Source organism: Lampris incognitus, chromosome 13, assembly GCF_029633865.1.
Source record: "Lampris incognitus isolate fLamInc1 chromosome 13, fLamInc1.hap2, whole genome shotgun sequence".
NCBI lineage: Eukaryota > Metazoa > Chordata > Actinopteri > Lampriformes > Lampridae > Lampris > Lampris incognitus.
In genome coordinates this window covers 44,790,924-44,816,496 of record NC_079223.1, presented here as the reverse complement: position 1 = coordinate 44,816,496, position 25,573 = coordinate 44,790,924, and the positions used below count along the sequence as shown (strand labels likewise).

At 46.6% G+C, this 25,573-nt stretch overlaps 1 protein-coding gene across 1 annotated transcript; it reads left to right on the top strand.

The window, feature by feature from the left end:
* The first annotated feature begins 448 nt into the window (after window positions 1-448).
* On the top strand, window positions 449-17,544 carry fbxo9 (F-box protein 9). The gene is made up of 13 exons (XM_056292434.1): window positions 449-588; window positions 2,206-2,280; window positions 4,708-4,839; window positions 4,932-4,989; window positions 6,605-6,695; window positions 13,627-13,757; window positions 13,845-13,959; window positions 15,385-15,503; window positions 15,642-15,732; window positions 16,225-16,320; window positions 16,424-16,514; window positions 16,720-16,874; window positions 17,081-17,544. The coding sequence occupies exons 1-13, from the start codon at window positions 586-588 to the stop codon at window positions 17,187-17,189; spliced, it is 1,266 nt and encodes a 421-aa protein (XP_056148409.1). The 5' UTR covers window positions 449-585; the 3' UTR covers window positions 17,190-17,544.
* Window positions 17,545-25,573: the final 8,029 nt, after the last annotated feature.

The window sequence follows — 25,573 nt, the reverse complement described above, 5'->3', positions numbered from 1 at the left end:
GGAATTTTAAAATATTTCAGGATGGCGGGAATTTTCAAAAAAGAAATTCAAAAAAAAAAAGTTTTCAAAAAACAATTTTTTCTTTCTTGGGGAGGACCCCCCCCCCAGAACCCGGCAGATTTGGTGCCCCCCCCAATGTTGACTCTATGGCTACGGCTTTGGCTATTTCCCCCGGAAGTACGAAAAAGTATCGATTCCGCCCCTCAACAAGGCGGCTGCGCGATGTGTCTCTTTTTTTTTTACGTTTCACGAGGGCAATCATTTCTACTACTCTAGGCCCGCACCGACATGTTTTCAGCTCCCCCCAAAATAAAATAAAATAAAATAAAATGTGGAAAAACTGAATTTTACTAAATAAATATTTACCGTAGATTCCGCCCCGCCCTTCCGCCCCGCCCCGGCTTGGCGTGACGCACACCGCCGCCGCAGACCTCAGACAGCCGTGGCGGGTCATCCAAGATGGCCGCGTCCCTGCGTGCCCGTAAACATGTCCGCTGTGTTGTGCGTTTCTCCGACCGTGAACTGTAAAACTGCTCATTTTCATCACTTGCGGAGAAACCCGGAAGACAAAGTAGGCGAGCCGTCATGGTCAGTAGCTGGTTTTATTATGTTTTAAACGGTTGAGACGGAGACGGGTTGCTAGCAGGCTAATCGTGGCCGCGCTCGCCAGTGTGGTTGTTTCTCTTTAACGCGTCTCCGTCCTGGTGTTGTGACTTCGCGCGCGCCCGCCGCGAGACTCGGTATCTCCGATACGTCTCGCGCCTAATCGGCCTCGAGTCCGCTGCGGGACCTTATGAGTGGGGGGGGGGTCTATTTTAATACCCAATTATTTGGCGTTAGCCGACGTCCCCTTTACCAGCTGACCCCCCCCCCCCATCATTGGCATTTGTGCGTTAAAAATGTTTTCGGTGAAAAATGTCATAATGGAAAAATAATGAACTTTAATAACTGCCCTCAGATCCAGTGCGGGGTAAATAAGTTTCAGAGCTGCTTTGTTTTCTTGTATTTGTTTTGTTGTTTTGTTGTGAGGACTGATCGTGTTACCCTGCGCTCACGCCAGCAGCGACTTGATCTCTTTATCCGGCCAAGTCGCACCGTCACCTCGCCTTGCAGCCAGCCAGCCAGCCAGCCTGCAGCCAGCTTGCAGCCAGCCAGCCTGTAGCCAGCCAGCCAGCCAGCTTGCAGCCAGCCAGCCTGCAGCCAGCCAGCCTGCAGCCAGCCAGCCAGCCAGCCTGCAGCCAGCTTGCAGCCAGCCTGCAGCCAGCCAGCCAGCCAGCCAGCCAGCTTGCAGCCAGCCAGCCAGCCTGCAGCCAGCTTGCAGCCAGCCAGCCTGCAGCCAGCCACCCAGCCAGCCAGCCAGCTTGCAGCCAGCCAGCCTGCAGCCAGCCAGCCTGTCAGCCAGCCAGCCAGCCAGCTTGCAGCCAGCCATCTTGCAGGCGTTGCTAACGTAGTGTTGTGGAAGTGTGCTACAAGTGCATTGATTTTCTAAAAAAAAAAAAAAACTAATAAATATTATAAAGGGCAGTGGTTAGCGCGGCCGCCTCACAACAAGAAAGACTTGGGTTCGAGCCCCGGGGTAGTCCAACCTTGGTGGGTCGTCCTCTGTGTGGAGTTTGCATGTTCTCCCCGTGTCTGCGTGGGTTTCCTCTGGGGGGCTCCGGATCCCCCCCACAGTCCAAAGACATGTAGGTCAGGTGAATCGGCCATACTAAGTTGTCCCTAGGTGTGTGTGTGTGGGCCCTGTGATGAACTGGCGGCCTGTCCAGCGTGTCTCCCACCCAGTGATTGCTGGGATAGGCTCCAGCATCCCCCCGGCCCGGAGAGCAGGATAAGAGGTTTAGATAATGGATGGCTGGATAAATATTATAAATATATAGTATGCGTTGCTCGCTACAACACTCACCAGTGCAGCAAAGGTTACTGAAGGCATTCACAGTCGTGTGCAGACGTGTTGTGGGCTGCCTGGTTTGTGTTTTTTCCTCATCAGGTCCAAATGAATGATAGCGCCGATTGGAGTGAGGGATAAAGAGAGTGAGAAATAGACACACAGTTATTAGGGCCACATCTCGCGCCATCTCATTATCGTATGTCGTCCTGTGGAAATCCATTACATATTGGGTGATAAAGCTGTCCAGTCTGACAAGTTTTTCCTCCCAGTGGTGGTGCTGATGTAATAAGCCAACATTTTGCTTTCGATTCTCACAGGCTGAAGAAAATGCAGATGTTGGTGGTATGATAGAGGGTGAAGAAGATGAAAGTTCAGATGATCCAAACCTCCATGTAAGATACTATCTTCACTGCACATATTACAATAAAGAAAATACTCTAGCTGCAGTTGTTCTTGTTGTTGAGTTTATTAATGCGGCCATCACTAACCCAAAGTCTGGGAGGGAATCTATCATGGCTTATAAGGTACATGTCTCGGGGACATATATAACTCATGGAGTAGAGCAGTGCAACAGTTCAGTGTGGATCAGTCGTTATGAGGATTATGTGTAGAGAAGCTCTTTACCTCTGCAACCAAGACATTAGAAGCCACACAACACTTTCAGCGGTTTCATTAATTTGTGACAGCAATGAAAATTGCTTGAGTCGAGTCAGTCATTAGACACAAATTGTCAGTAAGTGCCTGATAGCTTAGTATATTCAGAGTGTTTAGAATTTCTGAGCATGTATTTAAATTAGCAGGCAAGTTTACAGGAATTTTGAGAGCTACAGTCAGCATACATGCGTCCAACCTTGTTTAGCAGAAAAGTAACTTAATGTTTCTTAAGACTGACAGTTTGTTTTCTGGTGTCTTAATATTCTAAACGAGCTGTGCAACTAGCCTGTGCAACTATTTGCACGCCAGTGGTCTGTTAGGCTATTTCTACCCCCACCCCAACGCCAGCCATAACAAAAGCAAACTTTGTCCAACTTGTGGTGTCGAAGAAGAATGTCCCGACATGTAAATTGAATGTTTAAAATCTACTTGGTTACCGTTTTATGGTATGACTAAGAGCTGTGACGCACATTAATAGACATACAGTTAGGTCCATAAGTATTTGGACAGTTGCACAATATTCTTAATTTTGCCCCCTGTACACCACCACAGTGGATTTGACATGAAGTGTTTAAGATGTGATTGAAGAGTAGACTTTCAGCTTTAATTTAAGAGGTTGGATAAAAATATGGCATTAACAGTTCCAGAATTACAACCATGGACATACAGGGTCACCCCATTTTCAGAGGCTCAAAAGTAATCGGACAAACAAACATAACTGTGATTATAACAATTATATTTAATGTTTGGAGGAAAATCCTTTGCAGTCAATGACTGTCTGAATCTGGAACCCATCGACATCTTCAGATTCTGAGTTTCCTCCTTTGAAATACTCTGCCAAGACTTAACGGCAGCTGCCTTCAGTTGCTGGTTGTTTGTGGGTCTTTTGGCCATTAGTTTGATCTTCAGCAAGTGAAAAGCCTGCTCACTTGGGTTGAGGTCAGGTGACTGACTTGGTCACTGATGAATATTCCACTTTTCTGCCTTGAGAGACTCTTGGGTCGCTTTCTCAGCTTGTTTTGTGTCACTATCCATCTGTAGTGTGAAGCGGCATCCTCTCAGTGTTGTGACATTTGTCTAAATCTGAGCAAATGGTATATCCTTATAAACATCACAATCCATCCTGCTACTTCTGTCAGTAGTCACATCATCAATAAACACCAATGACCAAGTTCCACTGGCAACCATACATGCCCATTTCATAACACTACCTCCACCATGTTTGACAGATGATATGGCATGCTGAGAATCATGAGCTGTTCCTTTTGTTCTCCACACTTTTCCTCTTCCCATCCTTCTTTTACCAGTTAATCATTGCTTCACCTGTCCAGAGAACCTTGTTCCAGAACTGGGTAGGTTTTTAGATGTTTTTAAACACAGTCTAATCTGGCCTTCCCGTTCTTAAGTGACACCAGTGGGTTTCACTTGTCGTAAACCCTCTGTATTTATTTTCATGCAGGCGTCTCTTGATTGTAGACTTGGACAATGATACCCCTACCGCTCAAGAGTGTTTGACTTCACTAGATGTTGCGAATCAGAATTCTTTCCCTTCACTAGGGAAAGAATTCTGCGATCATCCACTGTAGATGTGCTCCGTGGTCTTCCAAGCCTTTTGGTGTTGCTGAGCTTGCCAGTGCATTCTTTCTTTTTAAGAATGTACCAAAATGTTGATTTGGCCACTCCTGAAGTGTTTACTATCCATCTGATAGATTTCCTTTGCTTTTTCAGCCCAATGATGGCCTCTATCACTTGTATTGACACCTCGTATGGACTTCAGGTTGAGAGTTCCGATGAATAGCTACCAAATGCAAATGTAAATACTTGGAATGAACTCCAAACCTTTTATCTGCTTAATTTGTCATGGAATAATGACGGAAAAGGTCTTACTTGCCCATGAAACCACTTGTTAGTCAAGTGTCCAATTACTTTTGATCCTCTGAAAATGGGGTGGCCATATATATAAAACTGGCTGTAATTCCTGAACGGTTAATGCAATATTTTTGTCCAACCCCTTAAATTAAAGTTGAAAGTCCACACTTCAATTACATATTGGTTACTTCATTTCAAATCCACTGTAGTGGTGTACCGGGGGAAAAATACGAATATTGTGTCACTGTCCAAATACTTATGGACCTAACTGTATGTGGTACTTTGTTTAATGGCAGGTTGAGCTCAATGTTTTTAGAGCTCAGTGGATCTCTGAACTGAAACCATGCTCTGAAGCAACTGGGATGAGCAAAGCAGCCCGTCGAGCTGCGGACCTCAAAAGGACACAAGATCTGGCGAGGGAGGAAAAGGTAAAGTGGGTCCTTATTTCTGCAGCCTTTTTACCTACATTTACAGTAGAGTTGCTGGTGGTTAATTGCTGACATCATTCATCTTGTGTCAGGCCAGAGAGCTGTTTCTGAGAGCTGTAGAGGAGGAGCAGAATGGAGCTGTCTATGAGGGTATGTATTTTTTAAGATTCATAGATAAAGTCACTGGTAAAAGGAAGAGTAAAATTGGTAGGTGGGGTAATTCTTCCTTATATATTTCATGATAACCGTAGGGCCATTGATAATAGTGGGACCATTGCAGTGATCAGATAAACTGCTACTATGAGGTTACTATCTTTTTTGGTGCATTATATCTAAGAAAATTTTTCAGAAAACCGAATAATGCCTCTCCTATCATTAAAGAGCAATGTAACACAGGGCAGAAAAGCACCGTTGGGCTGACTTCCTCAGGTTGAAACTGTCAACTAGGTTGCAGTGCTGGCTACACCGCAGTCGTGACAAAAGATTATCCACATGTGTCAATAGAAAATAACTTGAAATTTGAGCTGTGGCCAGCAGGAAGTTTCAACCTGAGGAAACTAGCGCAACACTACTTTTCTGCTGGTGTGTGATTCAAAGGTGGGCCGTCGCGGCCAGCGAGACCTTCTCTGCTGCCCTGGATGTCAGAATCAGAAATGTATATTCACTTTAATATATATTTTCATTAATGCTATATGTGTTTTACAAGGTCCGTTCCCGTCAGCCTATCAGCGTCCTTTATTAGCATCATTTCATTGCTACTCGTTGCCTCGTTTGCGCTGCTTCCGGTGTGCTCGCGCAAACGAGAGCTTTTATTCAGTCGGATTTTCCCCGTGTCCGGTTGAAAAGGCGACTCTGAGGCCTTCAGAATTTCGAGTGAAGCCCTCCGCTGTCGAAGCAAATGGGGAGGATGTTGTCGATCGTCATATTTTTTAACCAATCGGGTTTCGAGTTTGCCGCGTTGGGCGTGTTCTTTGACATGCAGGGGGCCTTCTGGCTGGCCTAGCCGACCGCATCAGCATTTTCTGGAACGGAGGGCCCGTCCGCTAGCTGATGTAAAACTAGTACGCACCTAACGTAGCGTTCTCTTAAGATTTATTGAGGCTTTCTTTAGTTTAGATTTTTAGATGATGCCTGTTGAGTCCTGGTTGTGTTATTTGTGTTTTATGGGCTTTGTACTTGCTTGGTGGCCGTACGAGTAATTGTGACTGGTTGCGGTGGGTTTGCTCTTGTTTCGTAGGTAATGACATTGATTTGGGCTATGTGACGTCTGTTTTTGCGACGCAGCGTCCCGTCGTACCGGTAACAGTGGTAAATCCCTGATGGTTTCAGTCGCCATGGGCTCCCGTCTCAGCAGCTGGTGTATTTTAACTCTCGTAGGAGTTGAGCTCTGTAGCCCGAGTGTCACGGTGAGGCTATTCGGAGAAGGTGGTTTAGTTGTGGGAGGATAGCACTGAGGGCCTCGGTGTAAAATACTGGTGTAAATACTCAGACGTGGTGTAAAAATACTCAGACATGGTGTAAAAATACTCAGACATGGTGTAAATACTCTTTTTAAAGACTGCAGTTGGTAAGTGTATACATGTCTTTTTACGGATTGAATTATTAAACTGGTTGCCGTGCACAATAACTAGACTCAGGTATACCCCCCCCCGCCCCCACCCGTCTGGCTTTATTGAATCGTAAAGAGTTTTAAATACAGATGTTTTTGCATTAGTATTTCGACTGTGTTTTCTTCCCTACTTAAACTTGTCATTCTTACTTGCAGCAATCAAATACTATCGCAGGGCAATGCAGCTTGTGCCTGACATCGAGTTTAGGATAAACTACAGCCGCCCGTCTGACCCTGATGGCGTTGGGTGAGTAAGCTACTTCCCTTTTAACTTTTCATTTCGCATTCCACTCGCAGTAATTCTCGGCTCGAATATTGCAACGCTTTACCTCCACCGTCTGCAGTTGGTACTATGCGCCGCTGCTCGGCTCATTACCGGGGCAAAGAGACATGACCATATCACCCCTGTTGCTCCCCTCCCTACACTGGCTCCCTGTTATGTTTCCAGTTGGTTTTAAAATGTTACTGCTCACTTTTAAGGCCTTAAATGGTCTTGCTGCTACACACATTTCTGATCAGCTGACCTGGGATACGCCCTCTCGACCGTTAAGATCTGCAGATAGAGCCCTGCTGATTAGTCCCAGGTCTCGGGCTCGTGCTGTTAGAGCCCCCACACTATGGACCTCTCTTCCTGTCCAACTAAGACTAACCAAGTCTCGAGCTCCTTTTAAATCTCGTCTTAAAACGTTTGTTTTTGTGAAAGCTTTTACAAATGTTTGATATTTTGTATTCATACTTCATTCATTCATATATTATATTTATTCATAGTTTTTATTCTTACTCTTACTTATTTGGTCTTAGTATTATTTTTGCCTTGTCTGGTTTTATTTCTTTGTAAAGCACTTTGTAACATTGTTTAGAAAAGAGCTATTTAAATAAAAGTTATTTTTATATTATTCTTAATGGGCGGCACAGTGGTGCAAGAAGGTCCTGGGTTCGAGCCCCGGGATAGTACAACCTTGGGGGTCGTCCCGGGTCGTCCTCTGTGTGGAGTTTGCATGTTCTCCCCGTGTCTGCGTGGGTTTCCTCGGGGTGCTCTGGTTTCCTCCCACAGTCCAAAGACATGTAGGTCAGGTGAATCGGCTGTACTAAATTGTCCCTAGGTGTATGTGTGTGTGTGTGTGTGTGTGTGTGTGTGTGTGTGTGTGTGTGTGGTCGGGCCCTGTGTGATGACCTGGCGGCCTGTCCAGGGTGTCTCCCCGCCTGCCGCCCAGTGACTGCAGAGATAGGCTCCAGCAACCCTGAGAGCAGGATAAGCGGTTCGGATAATGGATGGATGGATATCTTTAATGGACTGCTCTTTTATATGGTGCTTTTATAGCTGCAACAAAAGTGCTACATTAATAAAAGTTATTATACTCTTATTAATAGACTGCTCTTTTATATAGCGCTTTTCTAGCTGCACCAGCCACTCAATTCGCTTTACAACATCCATTATTCACCCATGCACCCCCACACACTCACACACTAATGGTGGCGTCAACCATGCAAGGTACCAACCAGCTCATCGGGAGCGGTTAGGGGTTAGGTGTCTCGCTCAGTGACGCTTAGGACCCTTTCACACCTGCCTTGTTTGGTCCAGACCTTCGGGCTTTTCAGTTTGATCCGAACCGAAATTACTGGTGTGAAACCTCCCCCAGACCACGGTCCGGACCAAACAGCCAAACCGTGGTCCAACGAAAAGAGGTGATCTCTGTTCGGTTCGGTTCTTGTGTGAAAACCTTTTTTGGATGGTTGGGACTAGGGCTGTGATGTGAGGATATATATATGCTACGGGTAATGTGAAAAAACGGTTAATGTGCAAACTACCCGGTTAATGTGCAGATTACCCAACGGGGCGGTTAATGTGCACATTACCCGCCAGAACGGGTAGTCTGCACATTAACCGGGTAGTCTGCACACTACCCGCTTGGGCTGTTAATGTGGATAGGACGAACCACATTATCCACATTAACCGGGTAGTCTGCTACTAGGCTATATTAGCCAGGCGAGGGAGGGGATCGGGCACATTTTTGTCTTTTTTGATCGGTTGTGTAAAAGTGCATCTGAAAGGTATCGCCTGTTCATTCATTTGTCTTGCCTGATTGGCAGACAGGAATTGCATTTTGACATATGTTTTCGCTGCTTCTGCTCCTACATACTGGACTTATAAAATGGATTTGGTTCTGTTTTCCCCTTCATAAAGTGTTATTTACCAGTCTGTCCACGGAGTGATTGCCATTTCGAATTGGTTGGATGACGCATGTCATACTCATGTGAGAGTAGGCTATAGCAGCCTGATGGGAGATGGCCAAGACTGATATTTCTTTTCACCCTTGTCCAATTTGTAGGCTGTTCATTCATATCAGGGATCAGATAGAGAGCGAGGAGGAGGGCTCATTTTTGTGTTCTTTGATGCTAATAGCCTCGTTACACAAGTGGGGGGAAACGCTGATCTAAAGACAGAATGATATCGCCAACGTCTGTTCTTTCATTTACCACAACTTGTGATTCCTCAGATGGCCTCACTTCATGAGTCATTAGGCTAAAGGCCCATTGCTGATTTAAATATCAAAATATCCTAAAAAGATGAGTTGCAGGTTCGCTCCATCCACATTAACCATCCAAACGGGTGGTGTGCAGACTACCCGGTTAATGTGCAGATAACCCGTTCTGGCGGGTAATGTGCACATCAACCGCCCCGTTGGGTAATCTGCACATTAACCGGGTAGTTTGCACATTAACCGCTTTTTCACATTACCCGTAACATATATATCTCATGTGACGATAGAAACACGTCTATCGTTTCATATTATTCTCTTGTCGTTTATTTCGTTGTGTCGCAAATCACACTAATATTTTTCAACATTTGGAGTCTATTCATCTTTTGTGTGGATTACATAAAAAGTGTTCTTATTGGCTTTTTACTCGTGAAGCTTTTATTGCATTTATAGTAACGTCTCTATAGTGTGGTTGTCGTCAGCTCTCCACTGCTGTCTGTCCCTCCTCTGCTTCGCCGAGCTCTGTGTGGAGGGGCTGAGCCCTGCCGGTAGTGAAACAGAGAGCAAATGAGAAATTAGCACGGCCATAAATAACAGCAAAATGCAGTAGAGACTCCATTATTGTTTTTGTTATTTACCTAATTTATGTAGACTTGTTTAATTTCAGCTCAGGTGGGAGTTTCTACTGTTTTACTGTCATTTATGGTTGCACGGGGCTGCCCCTCCACACAAACCCTGCGTGTGCGGGGCACTGACCAGAAACTGTTTATTCACTGAATTTGCAGGAAATGTGCTAAATCATAATATGTGTATCGTTATCGGGATATGAAATGACCTCTTCAGGATATGAGATTTTAGTCATGTCGCACAGCCCTTGTTCGGACTTTATGACCAGTTACAGGAAGTTCTGGCAGGCTATCGTCAGAACCGGAAAAAGGAAAAATGAGCTGTGGTAGCACATGGGGAGATAAGGAGACCACGTTTTTAATTGAAATGTGGTCCCACAACATTATAAAAAAGTCAACTGGAAAAAACTTCTGACACTTTCCAGGCATTTTTGCTGGAGGTAATGCCATAATAATATTATTATAGCGGCAACAAAATGAATCTTTTCATTAATTTTTCTCCAGTAATTCAAATGGCAATAGAAGGCTAAAAGGTCCAGACGAAAGCTTAAAAGCTGTTGTTGAGGCAGGATAGGTTCTCAGTCTGGACTTAAAAATATGAACATATGAAACTTGTTGAACAAGATGCGGCACGGTGGTGCAGTGGTTAGCGCGGTCGCCTCACAGCAAGAAGGTCCTGGATTCGAGCCCCGGGGTAGTCCAACCTTGGGGGTCATCCCGGGCGTTTATTGTTTTATTGTGTGAAGCACTTTGTGTGACATTTGTTTGTGCTATACAAATAAAGTCCTTACAAATAAAGTCTGATTGATTGATTGATTGATGGAGAAGGCCACATTTAAGTCCCTAGTGAGATTATCAGCAGAGTCTGTCTCTACAGTGAAAGGAGGCAAGGCTTCAAGCAACTGCTGGCCAATGCAGCTAGAGTGGAGGGACCAGTGTGGTGAGTGATAATTACATCTGTGATGACATTAACAGGACAGGCCAATAATGCTTCAAATTTAATGAGAAAATGACCTGACACAGCAGATGTGGTTGGCAAGCCAGTCGGATCAAGAACAGATAAACCCTTTTGATAAAACCAAATCAAGCGTTACAACTGCAGTGAGTCGATTTTTGAACAAATTGAGTGAACCGAAAGTATTAACAAGTGCCAGAAAGGCTTTACATAGAGGATCATCAGCCTTAATGAGATGGATATTGAAATCACCAAGAATCAGAATCACATCAGAATGAGTAACAAGACCTGAGATAAATTCTCCAAATTCTTCAAGAAATAGTAAGTGCCAGGAGGTCGGTAGGGTATCAGAATATGGACTGAGCAGAGTCTGTTTGTGGCTGAGGGAAATGGACTTAGAATAAGTCTCAGAAGATTTGAATTTAGATTTATGTTTAGAAGTTACATTGAAAATAGACTTAAATATTCAGGCGACACCCCCACCTTGTTTATTCGCCTGAGCAACATGGGCATAAGTATAGTCAGGTGGGGAGGCTTCATTGAAGGGAAGGAAAACATTTGGTTTCTGCCATGCTTCACATAACCCAATCATATCAAAACTATGTTCAAAAATCAGATCATTTATTTATAAGGCTATGGTCGACAGTGATCTGATATTTATGGAACCAAATTTTACGTGTCTTGTTGAAGTGATCAGTAGTAGGCAGAACTTCTGCCAATAGGTGAAATATTAATCAGAATTAGACACCTTGTGTTATTTAGTTGACAGTTTTGAAGACCTATGCTTTGAACAATGTGTTTTCCCACTTTTGATAACATTAGATGTTTGGTTCTGTAGATTATTAGGTGCTTCCTTGCACATTTCACCACCACCAGTAGTGGGAATAATTATTAGATTATTGTGATTCACACATTTAGGAGAGGATAGCTTGGGAGCAATACAGCAGGGTGGGGAGACAGTCTCAATGTTATAGACCAAGCTGTCAATCTGATAATCTACACTATGAGAAATTGTATGACTAGACATATTAACTAAACTAGTTGACTCCACATCCGCACTAGATTTAAACCTAGCAGGCTCTCTAATCATATGCAACCTGCTGAAAGATAAGTCCCTAGTGTCAAACTAAACATAGACGGCTATCTATATTGCTAGACAAAAGGGCAGCACCGTCCCCAGTGGGGTGAATGCCGTCCACTTTCAGCAGGTAAGGGCGGCCCCAGAAATAAGGCCAGTTGTCAACAAAGCCAAATCCCTGCTCATTACCGTAACGAGCCAGCCAGCGGTTCCTTGAGGTGAGCCTACTGTACATCTCATCGTTACCCCTCACGGGTAAGGGACCAGAGACAATTGATGCCAACACATCTTTCTGGCCAACTCAAGTGTCCTGACTAGGCTAGCCTCTGTGATCTCCGATTGCTTCATCTTAACATTATTGGTGCTGACATGAATAGCAATGTTGCTGAAAGTAGTGGCGCTGTGTGCCTGGGTTCCCTGACTCTCCCTCTTTGATGCCAGCACCCTAAGATTATCCTGTGTGTCGGAGACGCTGGCCCCGGGTAAACGGTGAACCCAGGCTGGCAAAGCTAATCTTATATTGCAGGTAATGGAGTCGCCTATCTCTAGCGTGCGTTGCTTTACTCTTTCGACAGGAGCGGGAGAGGCACGCTGGCCGGTAGGACTACTAACGGGGCTGGTGAGTGGCGTAAATGGGTTTGCAGTCAGGAGAGGTGACTGCAGACCAGGCCATACGACCGGTGGCTTGCTTTTGCGAGCCTTCCCATGCCGGCAAACAGACAAATTCTGCCGCATCTGCCGACGAGGCTGAGCTAGTGCTAACAATAGCAGGTCTGCATACATTCCCACGCAATTACATCAGGACGGAGGGCATGCGCAGAAAGAACGCAGCCAGAAAGTACTTAGGTTCAATTGTTGACATGGTGCAATTGTTCTTTAGACCGGTTTATGAACTACCCGTCTGCAACCACGTGACATGTCCTTCAGTTTGGGCGTGTTCGTTCTGGTTGAGGTGTTTTATATGGAGCATTTTTTATTCTGTTTGGGCTTTTACGCCGGTTGTAATCGAAATGTTAGGCTCCATGTGAACTTAGCTACCGATGTCTTTTCTGAGCTGAGCAATGTTGCACGTAAAGAATGAGGGGGGACGTTTCTGAGCGAGTTTAGCAACTGTGGAGAAAAGGAACTTCTTTTTTTGGCAATGGTTAGCTGTCAAAAACATGAGGTACTGACCACAGAGAGTGTGTTTTGCATTCCTTTAGTTCGCAGTGCGGGCAGTTAGAGACCTCAAACTTTATTTTACGCCACCTCTGTATTCTAACTTCCTTCCTACAGGTTCGTTTTAAGCAAACGGGGGTAGTCTTGGAGAACCAAGGTGCTGATTTGGGTCGTCTGATGTTTTTGACCCTGTAATTTCTTGACAGCTCCTGATGAAGACAAATCAGTTTGGTCGTTTCAGGAATTTTTGTAGTATTCTGAGCTGTGACTGGTTTTACAGCCCATTATGCTGTAAAGCAGGCTGGTGTTGTCTGGCAACAGAGCTCAGCCCCGGGGGCAATTAGAGTGACTTCGAAGGTAAACAGTATAATAGTAGCTGTAGGTCCATGCTGTCGGCCTTTACCTGCCTCCATTTATATTTTTCATGTCTTAATAGCTTTGTAACTGCAGGCTGGTTTTACACGACTTTAAACATTTGGCCGATTATGTTTGTCAAGTTTCTTTCTAGTCAGACCACAGGAACTGCATCCTGATGTGGTGGTTTATTGTGCGGCTTTAGTCGGAGAAAGGGGGTGGACAAGCATGTTAGACTATTAGATTTTAAGATAGTGTACAACCAGTATTCAGAAGGCCAGTCAAGACTGCACAATAAATTGAATTATCGTATATCAAGCCACCACTTTCCAGATCAAATAACTGTTTAACTGGTAAATAGTTTAGCTTTTTTTTTAAGTACTTAGACAAAAGTAATGTTGATGTTTAAATGTTTCGATGTCTAAATGGCTGTGTTTGCTTACATAATTGACATAATCAACCGCAATCCTCGGAAAATATCTGTCACTCTCCCAGTATTCAAACCAAACCCTGTCTGTTTTTCGCAGCATGGCAGAAAATGATGCCGATGGGGAGATTGAGGATCTGCTCTCCTACTTCCAGCAACAGCTCGCTGTAGAAGAGCCCTCTTCCAAGATCTGTATTCCTGACTTGGCGATGACTCAGATGCACATCTCAGGTAGACCTCACTGAGCCGCTTTGTTGTCTGACGTTTTCATCAGTTTGAGTGTACAGTTGCCGGTCTTACCGTTTTGTTTTCCTACAGCCTTACCACCAGAGGTGCTGATGTACATATTTCGCTGGGTTGTGTCCAGTGATTTGGATATGCGTGCCCTGGAGCAGCTCTCCTTAGTCTGCCGTGGTTTTTACATACGTGCAAGGTCAGCTCACCATCATGAGAGATGAGGCGAAAATTTTATGCTTGTTTGTGGCTTGCTTTGCTCTGTGTGTCATTCTGAAAAACTCTGAAAAGGGAATTGTGAGCACTTTTACCACAATCATTATGAGCACTTAGTTACGTAGCCATACACATCCTCATACACACATCACAGTAATAAGTAGGGCTCGGTATCGGCAAGGACCTCGTGATACGATTGTGTCACGATACATTGCAATACGATTAATATTGGGGGGGGGTAAATAAATAAATAAAATAAAATAAAACCAAAGTGCACCCTAACATCAGCTTTGAAAGATGAAGGCTCTTATTGCTGGAAGTGCCGGTGCCTACGACTGGTCCACAGCGCCATCTACTGGAGCAGAGGCTATTTGATCACAGGGATTTGAGGGATGGATATTCAGTCAAATGATAAATCAAAATGTCTGTGAATGTTCTCATTCATCCAGGTCATGGTTATCCAAAGGAGTTGAATCAAGTGCAACTGGACTTGGTATATATCCGGCTTGGTCTGGTCAGAAAGGCACGAACTGAGGAAGCCTCTTGGATGAGAGGCGAAACGTCTTCACGGATATATACCAAGTCCAGTTGCACTTGTTTCAACTCCTTTGGTTAAATCAAAATGTTAGAAAAATAGTTTTTTTTAATGTATCAATACAAGGGGCTGGAAAAATCAAAGTATTGTGAAATGAGCTGTATTGACTTTTTTTTTTGTGCAGCCCTAATAATAAATCATCTTTTTACTGTAGACAAGCTATAAGCTCATTACTTCAAATATCTATAATTTCAGAATAACTTGCCTGAAAGCCACTAGTATAGCTCATGTTGTCTGCTGGCACAGAGTCTCCACTTGATTTGCCCTGTACACAATATAAATAATGCTGAGAGAACAGAGTCTTAATTTCAGTCATTTGAGCCTGATGGGATTTGAATTGGAGTCTGGGAGGGTCCAGGTCAACAGGCCAATGTGTCCCAATATATGGGGCAACCAAAATCTAAATTGTTCGTGAAAACTCCTTACCCCTAAACCAAACCCAGTTTATAGATAATCGTGAATGATTAAGATTAAGATCGAGATTTACTTGATTAATCCCCATGGGGAAATTCATCCTCTGCATTTAACCCATCCCAACACACTGTAGCCAGGGGCAGTGGGCAGCCGCCGTGCAGCGCCCGGGGACCAACCCCGGTTCTTCTTGCCATGCCTCGGTCAGGGGCACAGACAGTATAAACCTATGCATTTAATATGGTGTCATATTAACAAGCTGGTTGAAGTTGTCCAAATTATACAGAAACTTAACTTCACAATTGAAACAATGTTGTAGATCACGTATGATTAAAAAGAAGTACAAAATCCTAGATGATACTCTCAGGTTCATTTAATTTGCTCTTGGTCATTTATCTCAAGGGACCCAGAGATTTGGCGCTCGGCCTGTTTAAGAGTGTGGGGACGGAGCTGTACCAAACTTGGACCCTTCAAGTCCTGGAGAGAGATGTTCCTAGAGCGGCCTCGCATGCGTTTCGATGGTAATCGAGCACACAGTGAATCAAGTCCTGGAGAAGTTGCCATTGCTTCCACCGCCGTTTGCTGTGCAGATGCAGTGATGAGCAGTGTTTCCCTGCGGGTTTGAGCTTTGGACGACCTAAACCCTTCCTCTCTTGCAGGTGTCTACATCAGCAAGACATCATACATTCGTCAAGGGGAGGAATCGCTCGACGGATTTTACAGGGCCTGGCACCAGGTTGAATACTACAGGTACTGTAGATGTTGTGGATGTTGCACTCCCACTCCTGTCATTACCGTGTCATGTAGAGAGTATATACCTCCTCACCTCACCGAGGTTGTCCGTCAGGATGCCCCATACCTGCTTCCACACGGCATTTCCAACTCTCCCGCTCTTTCATGAATCATTTTTAGCTCCCATACGTTCTCCACCCCTGTGTCCCTTAATAGGCTGTCCGCATAGGTGATTCTTCTTCTACCATGTTGAGTTTTTCCATCAGCTGGTTGCCAGAGCACAAGTTTGTTGGCAGCTTCATCACTGTGACGCACGCAGTGGCCTGCGAGACGCATCCTTCTCTGTTGCACTTTTGTGGACACCATAGCGAGCTCTTTGTATAGCTGTACATTTGTCAGATGTCTCATCTATGATATGTTGACAGCCATTCTAAGCATCCTAGTACGGCATCCATCTAGCTGCTTCTGAGAGTATATAGATCAGAGGAAACACTCCTGTTTTTGTCCCAGGTACCTCCGTTTCTTCCCCGATGGCCAGGTGATGATGCTGACCACACCTGAGGACCCACTGTCCGTTGTTCCTCGCTTGTCTAGCAGGAATACCAAGTACGCCCCCCTCCCCCTTTTTACATAACTGATTATCATGTCAGATGGATTCAGAAGGTGCAATGGAAGACCTTGGTGGTTGAATCTTGTCTCTCGCTCACAGATTGGATTCTGTTCTGTATGGTCATTACCGTCTGTCACAGGAGACGGACAATCAAACCAAAGTTTTTATTGTCTGCAAGAGAAAAGAGGAGGTGAGTTTGAGGAAACGAGGACATGTGACACTTGTAAGGTGCATAAATACCTGGTTTTGTCTCTCGCCCCCGTTCTTCAAATGCTGTGGACAGTAAATCGGTTTTAGAGCCACGTGACCTGCCGTTGTTCAATGCCGTTTCCTGTTGCTTCTGCGCAATCTAGTTAACGGGTAAGCCTGTTAACTGCAGTAACTTGTCTCAACAGAAGGTGGCAGAGTTTCAAAGGAACAGGTTCTGCAGGCGGAACCAAGCGCCGGAGGCCGACCACAGCTTTCATGTGGGACTGCAGTTGACCTGTGGGGGTCGTCAGCGCTTCAATAAGCTGGTGTGGATCCACCATTCCTGCCACATCACCTACAGGTATGAGATGTGATTAGAACAGCGTTTTAACGGATTACCCCGGCTCGCCCCCGAGCTTCCAACACAAACCCGTTAAATGATGTTGCAGAATTCTCCAGAGCTTACTGCAGTATTCCCAGAGGTTCTCCGACAGATTCATCTGTATTGTATCTACTGTAGTCTTCTGTGTTCACCTGAAAGTGAAACGATACCTTCTGTGTTTTCAGGCTGACTGGAGAAAGTGTCGTCACGGCGTTTGACCTGGACAAGATGTATAATCCCTTTTTCTTTGCACGGGTGAAGAGCTACAACGCTTTCTCCGAGCACCCGCTGTAGGCAGCCGAGACGCATCCTTGACCCCACCGAGCTCTGAAGGTCGTGCAGCAGTTTACATAACACCTTCAAAGATGCACACTCGTCTGTCTGTTAGACTTGTTCTGTAAACGAGCTCAGTTTTCTTTTCTAAACGAATGAGTTTTAGTTTTTATTTCCTACATTGTTTTGGTGTTGATCACACGAGCATGTTACATGTCAGGTTTACAACATCAAGTATCACATATTTCTGATTTTCATAAACTGGACACAGTAGTGTGCTAAGAGAACGGAGTGATTCACCTGTTCCCAGCAGAGGCCGGTTCCAAACTTATTCCTCGGTGCAGTTTCCTTGTCACATTAAAAGTGGTGAACACGACGTGCTGAGTGTTTTCATTTAAACTGGAGATTCTGATTTGCTCAAAGTAAATAACTTTCTGTCAATACAGTCAAGAACAATGTATTGAATAGGGTATCTTTCTTCTTCTTTTTTTTTTTGTATTTTTTTCCCTCCTTTTTCTCCCCAGTTGTATGCGGCCAATTACCCCACTCTTCCGAGTTGTCCCGGTCACTGCTCCACCCCCTCTGCCGACCCGGGGAGGGCTGCAGACTACCACATGCCTCCTCCGATACATGTGGAGTCGCCAGCCGCTTCTTCTGACCTGACAGTGAGGAGTTTCACCAGGGGGGACGTAGCGTGTGGGAGGATCACGCTATTCCCCCCAAGTTCCCCCTCCCCCCTGAACAGGCTCCCCAACCCACCAGAGGAGGTGCTGCTGCAGCGAACAGGACACATGCCCACATCCGGCTTCCCACCCGCAGACACGGCCAACTGTGTTTGTAGGGACGCCCGACCAAGCCGGAGGTAACGCAGGGATTCGAACCGGCGATCCCCGTATTGGTAGGCAACAGAATAGACCGCCACACTACACGGACGCCCAAAAGAGAATATCTGTCCTCCTGCCCCTTGGTGTCTACGTCCCTCAGAGAAATCTTTCTTCTAAATATGTGAAAGTAGCCTAAATATTGTTGCATTGTCCTGAATGATCTGTTAGCCGCTACAGGTTAAGGGTAACCCTGAATGATCTGTTAGCCGCTACAGGTTAGGGGTAACCCTGAATGATCTGTTAGCTGCTACAGGTTTGGGGTAACCCTGAATGATCTGTTAGTCAGCTACAGGTTAAGGGTAACCCTGAATGATCTGTTAGCTGCTACAGGTTAAGGGTAACCCTGAATGATCTGTTAGCTGCTACAGGTTAAGGGTAACCCTGAATGATCTGTTAGCTGCTACAGGTTAAGGGTAACCCTGAATGTTCTGTTAGCTGCTACAGGTTAAGGGTAACCCTGAATGTTCTGTTAGCTGCTACAGGTTAAGGGTAACCCTGAATGATCTGTTAGTCAGCTACAGGTTAAGGGTAACCCTGAATGATCTGTTAGTCAGCTACAGGTTAAGGGTAACCCTGAATGTTCTGTTAGTCAGCTACAGGTTAAGGGTAACCCTGAATGTTCTGTTAGTCAGCTACAGGTTAAGGGTAACCCTGAATGTTCTGTTAGTCAGCTACAGGTTAAGGGTAACCCTGAAAGTCAGGTCAAGTTTATTTATATAGCACATTTAAAACAACCGCAGTTGAGCCAAGGTGCTACACAAACTTAAAATACAATGTAAAATAAGTGACACACTTGAATATAAAAATATATGTAAAGAAGACATAATGACATAAGAAATATAAAATATAAATAATAAAACATAAATGTTGAAGTATATTTGCACAATAAATTCATGGTGTCAAGCTCAACTTGAATTGAATGCCAGCGAGAAGAGGTAGGTCTTTAACACAGATGCAAAGTCTCGAGGGTCTGAGCAGATCTTATGTGTACTGGTAGATGGTTCCAGACATCAGGGGCGGCCACTGCAGAGGTCCCTCATCGCCCCTAGTCTTCAGCCTGGATCTGGGGAACATGTAGGAGCATCTGGTTTGTCCACCTGGGTGCTCTGAGTGGTGTATGATGGTGTGTCAGCTCAAATAAATAAGGTGGTGCCAGCCCATCTAAAGACTTAAAGACAAGTAACAAAATCTTCAACTGGATCTTAAAACAGACAGGAAGCCAGAGAAGGGAGGCCAGTACAGGCGTCATGTGATCACGCCGGTTCCTTCCTGGCAGAAGGCAAGCAGCTGCACTGTGTACAAGCTGCAGGCGACGAAGCGACGACTGAGCTACACCGACACAGAATGAATGCAGACCACCACATGCCCCCTCCCATACACGTGGAGTCGCCAGCCGCTTCTTTTCACCTGACAGTGAGGAGTTTCACCAGGGGGACGTAACGCATGGGAGGATCACGATATTCCCCCCAAGTTCCCCCTCCCTCCCGAACAGGCACCCCTACTGACCAGAGGAGGCGCTAGTGCAGCGACCAGGACACTTACCCACATCCGGCTTCCCGCCCACAGACACGGCAGATTGTGTCTGTAGGGACGCCCGACCAAAGTGTGGATCATATTTTAAGATGAAGATCTGTATCAAACCTGCGACAGGTTTGACCAGATGTTCTGTATCTCGGCACAGCAGAAATGTACCTCTCGTGCAAATCCTAGCTTTCCTAGTACACAACCTGAGTACAACAGACATGATATCGCAATTCCAAAAATCATTTGTCTCGCTACAGACACATCAGGGTTTAATCCGTGGTTTACATTTTCCGGGAATTGAACGCCGAACGGGTCAAAATGGGATTTGCTGAGGGACCAGAATTAAACTGCGCTCCACAATGTGCATGTGGATTAGGCTACTAGAACGGTTTTGGGCTCGTTGACCTTTATGGCCTCATGGTCTTACGGCCTTTATGGCCGTGTTATCTCTTTGCTCTTGTGCATATTAATCTATTATATATTATATTAATCTAAATAAGACTTCTTGTGCATACTAATCTATTATATATTATATTAATCTAAGTAAGACGTCGTGTCCACCCGTAATGAAAGTGGGACGGTTTTGTTGCCACTGATTTAGAATAAGGACGATGAGATCATGTTTACCTGACTTGTGGTGGCGGGCTGTGTCCCCCCCCCCCCCCCCCCCCCCGTCCACCCTCAGTCCTGTTTGTTTTTGTCTTCTACGGAATGAGGGGTCAGTTAGCCATTTTTCATTCAAAAAAATACAAGAAACCTCCCTTCATACCCTGGACACGGATGACGTAGGAACAGGAGTACTTCCTGGTTCCGCGACGCTGTTAACCTCCCTCACAGATGGTTAAACGCTGTGGTCATAAAAACAAACGGTTACGTGGCGGGCTGTGTGAGCAGAACGGGCCAGCGGCGGCGTTATCCTCGGACGTTGAAATAAAAGGTTATGGCCCAGGTAATCCCTGCAAAGCTGCTGGCCTTGGCACACCACGACACCCTGGAATTAGTCGCCACCGCCGTAGATGTTTCAGTTATGAGGCTGAAAGACGGGCAGCGTCACATCATTAATTGTGGATATTGTGGTGCTGTGCCCTCACAGGGTCCTGATGGAAAACCTGCTGTGGCGAACCTGAAAAACGGGGAAAGCTGAAAGAGGAAGATATGCAGAGCTCTGCACCTGGTGTCTCTCCTCTCTCCTACGCAGAAGAACTGGCTTTTCTTCAAACAAATAATCTCTTGGCAATGCTGGCCGTTGTTAATGCGGGCCTCAACTGATCCCGTATGGTGGTCCATCACATTTTTTTGGGGGGGGGGGATTTTTCCCCGCTTTTCTCCCCAGTTGTACTTGGCCAGTTACCCCTCTCTTCCATGCTGTCCTGGTCGCTGCTCCACCTCCTCTGCCGATCCGGGGAGGGCTGCAGACTACCACATGTCTCCTCCGATACATGTGGAGTCGCCAGCCGCTTCTTTTCACCTGACAGGAGTTTCACCAGGGGGACGTAGCACGTGGGAGGATCACGCTATTCCCCCCCCAGTTCCCCCTCCCCCCTGAACAGGTGCCCTGACCAACCAGAGGAGGCGCTATTGCAGCGGCCAGGACACATCCGGCTTCCCACCCACAGACGGCCAGTTGTGTCTGTAGGGACGGCCGACCAAGCCAGAGGTAACACGGGGATTCGAACCGGTGATCCCTGTGTTGGTAGGCAACGGAGTAGTCCGCCACGCTACCCGGATGCCCTATTTACATAAAATTTAAACAATTAAGTTTTAGACTTTATATATATATGCTCTTTTTAATCTACACAACCCTGTGATGCATCTGTTTTTACCACAGAAGACGTTAAAGAGATCAGAGTAAAGGCGAGAGGCCTGATCTGCGGGGTGGTCCAAGGTGCTGAAAGGACCCCGGTCGTGAACAGAAAAGATCTGTCGAGTCCTGTTTATGTCTTCTGTGGCGAGCAGCTCCGAGAGAGACGAGCTGAAGAGCAGCCCTCAAGTCGGGCTGGATTCGAAACACGGACTTGTAACATCAACTCTTCCTGTGGTCAACATGCGTTTTGTACCATCGCTCAGTTGTGTGTTCTCTTCGTAGGAGCTCATCCTGGTTCAGCCTCCTCCTGCTGACGTTCATCTGACACCCAGCAGACACTTCTTATCCACTTTCCCCTCGGGGGTGAATAAAGTATTTGTGATTCTCATTTACATACAGCCAATCGGATCAAATCATCCAAACATGGAACCGCCCATACCACCGACCCTTGCATGCGCTTGTCACTCAAAGGACGGCTCATGAATATGACTGAGGATTAGACCACGCCCTCGCTGTTCTTGAGACAGCAGTTATGGGTAAAGGTATGCAAATAAACCGACTCGTTTATAGATAAATAACAAGAGTTGTTGCTGAATATTTTATGCCGTCTTCAACTACTAATTTTGGCGCAACTTTAACTTATGCAAATGGAGGAGAGATGCTGTGGGAGGACTATAGCAGGATGCTGAATACGGAGCTGCCAAGGAAGAGGAAAAGAGGAAGGCCAAAGAGGAGGTTTATGGATGTGGTGAGGGAGGACATGCAGGTGGCTGGTGGGACAGAGGAAGATGCAGAGGACAGGAAGAGATGGAAACGGATGATCTGCTGTGGCGCCCCCTAACGGGAGCAGCCGAAAGCAGTAGTAGTAGTAGTAGTAGTAGTATAACTTATGCAAATGTGGCCTAACTTCCATAGCCTTCTTCCAGATTGGGAGGACACTGCAGGGTCGTATGGGAAGTACAGAGGAGGGGTGGGGGTGGTTCGGTGGCACTGCCATTAGGGCTTATGCTAAGCACTACTCTTCCCCCGGAGCATGCCCTCTCCACCTCCTTTACCCCCGGCGCATGCCCTCTCCACCTCCTTTACCCCCGGCGCATGCCCTCTCCACCTCCTTTACCCCCGGCGCATGCCCTCTCCACCTCCTCTCCCCTGGAGCATGCCCTCTCCACTTCATCCCCCCTGGAGTATGCCCTCTCCACTTCCTCTCCCCCGGCGCATGCCCTCTCCACCACCTTTCCCCCGGAGCAAGCCCTCTCCACCTCCTCTCCCCTGGAGCAAGCCCTCTCCACCTCCTCTCCCCCGGCGCATGCCCTCTCCACCACCTTTCCCCCGGAGCAAGCCCTCTCCACCTCCTCCCCCCTGGAGTATGCCCTCTCCACTTCCTCTCCCCCGGCGCATGCCCTCTCCACCACCTTTCCCCCGGAGCAAGCCCTCTCCACCTCCTCTCCCCTGGAGCAGGCCCTCTCCACCTCCTCTCCCCTGGATGATGCCCTCTCCACCTACAGCCATCTGCACCGTCTGCCGTGACATTTCGATAGGACTGAGTACATCAAGATGTCGCTGAATGTACTGTAGCTAAAGCGATAACTTCCATACCGGAGGACCCCCCCCCCCCAAAGGCCTCTGAAAACCAGTCTGTTGGGCGCTGTTTGGATAGCGGCCGACCGGCAGACGCGCTCCTAAAGCACACAAACAGTTGCTCTGTTCTCCCATCAAGCGTGGCCTTTATGGCACATGAAATTCCACAGACAGTGCAGTTTTCTTTCCAAACTCTCCAGTGAGGAGGAGGAGGAGGAGGAGACGCTCATTGTGACGACCATTTGAGTGCAAAGACGAAACCCTGAAGCGAGTAAACACGGAGTTGTGAGTAAACGAATAATACTACCGAGGTCATGACAAGTAGTTAGAGCTGTTTGTGCTCGGTTACAGAGCAAAGGTCATAGAAGGGTTTTTCCCCCAAGTCAAGTCAGTTTTATCGGTGTAGCCCAAGATCACAAATTTGCCTCAAGGAGCCTCACAGCAACACAACATGCTGTCCTTAGACCCTCGCGCCGGATAAGGAACAACTCCCTAGGGAACCTCCCGAGGCGTGAAGGAACCTGCACTGGATTCAGAGGGCCTAAAGTACCGCCGACAGATCTCACTTGACGCACAATGGCGTAGGGCCGCACAACGACTCGACATCCTCATTTATTTTCTTTCCCTGGTAAGATAAGAGAACATAACATACTTTACTGTCATTGTGCGGCGCACACAACGAAATTTGGTTTGGCGACTCTCAGACCAGCAACACTAGACAAGGTAAAGGATTAAAAAAACAAAACAAGAATAAACAACATTTAGTATAAACAAGTGAGGTGGTAAAAATAAGTGAGGTAGTAAAAATAAGTGAGGTAGTAAAAATGATGACGAGACAAAAGATAGCGGCGGCTTTTAAAGCTGAAGGTGGTGCATGGGGTTATTGCACATAGTCGTCCATATTGCAGCAGCTTTACTAGCAGTTAGTCCTCAGCAGCTATAGGCAGACGTGTGTGTGTGGGGGGGGGGTGATGGAGGCTACAGCTGTGGGGAAGAAGCCGCTCCTCAGCCCGTTAGTCCGGGTTTTGACGGTGCGGTATCTTTTCCCCGATGGCAAGGGAACGAACAGACGGTGACCTGGGCGTGTTGCGTCTTTGCTGTATCGTGTTGTGATGAAATTCGGATTAAGTGAGGTGTGAAATATGGTATGGTATGGTATGGTCACCATGATAAGGGTATTTTCCATGTTGCTCGGCACCAAACAGCAGACACTGCTCGTGTCTGACCTGTGCTGCTGAACGACTGGTCAAATGTCCTTTAACACGAGGAGTCTTTATGCACGCTCAGTAATCCAGGTAAGAACATCACGGGAGGTGGATCAGTTCACCCGGACAAGTGACCTCTTCAGTCCAAACCGACTGCGGGTATCCCCACCCTTATACACAATACAGTGGCATAACAGTCAGCATCATGTTTATCGGCCATGTAGGTCTGCGGTGATGTTGCCTGCCCGTGTCTTGACTCTGGAGGTGTATAAGTCCTGAATGGAGGGCAGGTTGCTACCAGTGATTTTTGCTGCAGACCTAACTGTGTTGTAGTCTGTCTCTGTCCAAACCAGACAGTGATGGATGTGCAGAGGACAGACTGGATTACTGCAGTGTAGAAGTGAATCAGCAGTTCCTGAGGCAGGATGAACTTCTTGCACTGGCGGAGAAAGGACATCCTCTGCTGGGCCTTTTTGATGATTGTGTCTATGATGGATGCCCACCTTAGGTCCTGGGAGATTGTGGAATCTAGAAGTCTGTAGGTTTTAACCGTAGACACTGTGCTGTTGAGTATGGTGTGGGGGGAGGGGCAGTGTTGGGGGACTCCTCGTGAAGTCCACTGTCATCTCCACTGTTTTGGGCTTGTTCCACTCCAGGTTGTTATGGCTGCACCAGAGGGCCAGCTGATCAACCTCCCATCTATATGCAGACTCGTCACCATCCCGGATAAGGCCAATGCTGGCTATATCGTCCACGAACTTCAGGAGTTTAACAGACAGATGTCCTGAGGTGCAGTTATTTGTGTAGAGGGAGAAGAGTAGAGGGGAGAGCACACATCCCTGGGGGGGCAGCAGTACTGATTGTCCAGGTGCTGGATGTTATTTTCCCCAGGTTCACCTGCTGCCTCCTGTCTGTCAGGAAGATTTTAATCCACTGGCAGATGGGGGCTGGTACAGAGAGCTGGGTGAGTTTGGAGTGGAGGATATCTGGGAGGATTGTGTTGAACGCTCCGCAAACAGGACCCCTGCATATGTCCCTGGGTAGACTAGGAGTTGGACGATGTAGTGCAGTCCTATGTTGACTGCATTCTCCACTGACCTGTTTGCTCGGTAGGCAAACTGCAGGGGGTCAAACAGGGGGCCTGTGATGATTTCCTTCAGGCGAGCCAACACCAGTCTCTTGAAGGATTTCATGTCCACAGACGTTAGGGCAATGGGCCTGTAGTCATTGAATCCTGTGATACGGGGGTTTCTTGGGGACCGGGATGATAGTGGAGCTCTTGAAACAGGAGGGGACTTCACACAGCTCCAGTGATCTGTTGAAGACCAGTGTGAAAATGGGGGCCAGCTGGTCAGCACAGACTTTAAGACAGGAGGGTGACACGCCATCTGGGCCCGGTGCCTTCCTGGT

Coding starts and splice junctions, on each gene's coding strand:
- fbxo9 (XM_056292434.1), top strand. Junction 15,504..15,641: donor GCCTCGCATGCGTTTCGATG/GTAATCGAGCAC, acceptor CCTCTCTTGCAG/GTGTCTACATCAGCAAGACA. Junction 15,733..16,224: donor CACCAGGTTGAATACTACAG/GTACTGTAGATG, acceptor TTTTTGTCCCAG/GTACCTCCGTTTCTTCCCCG.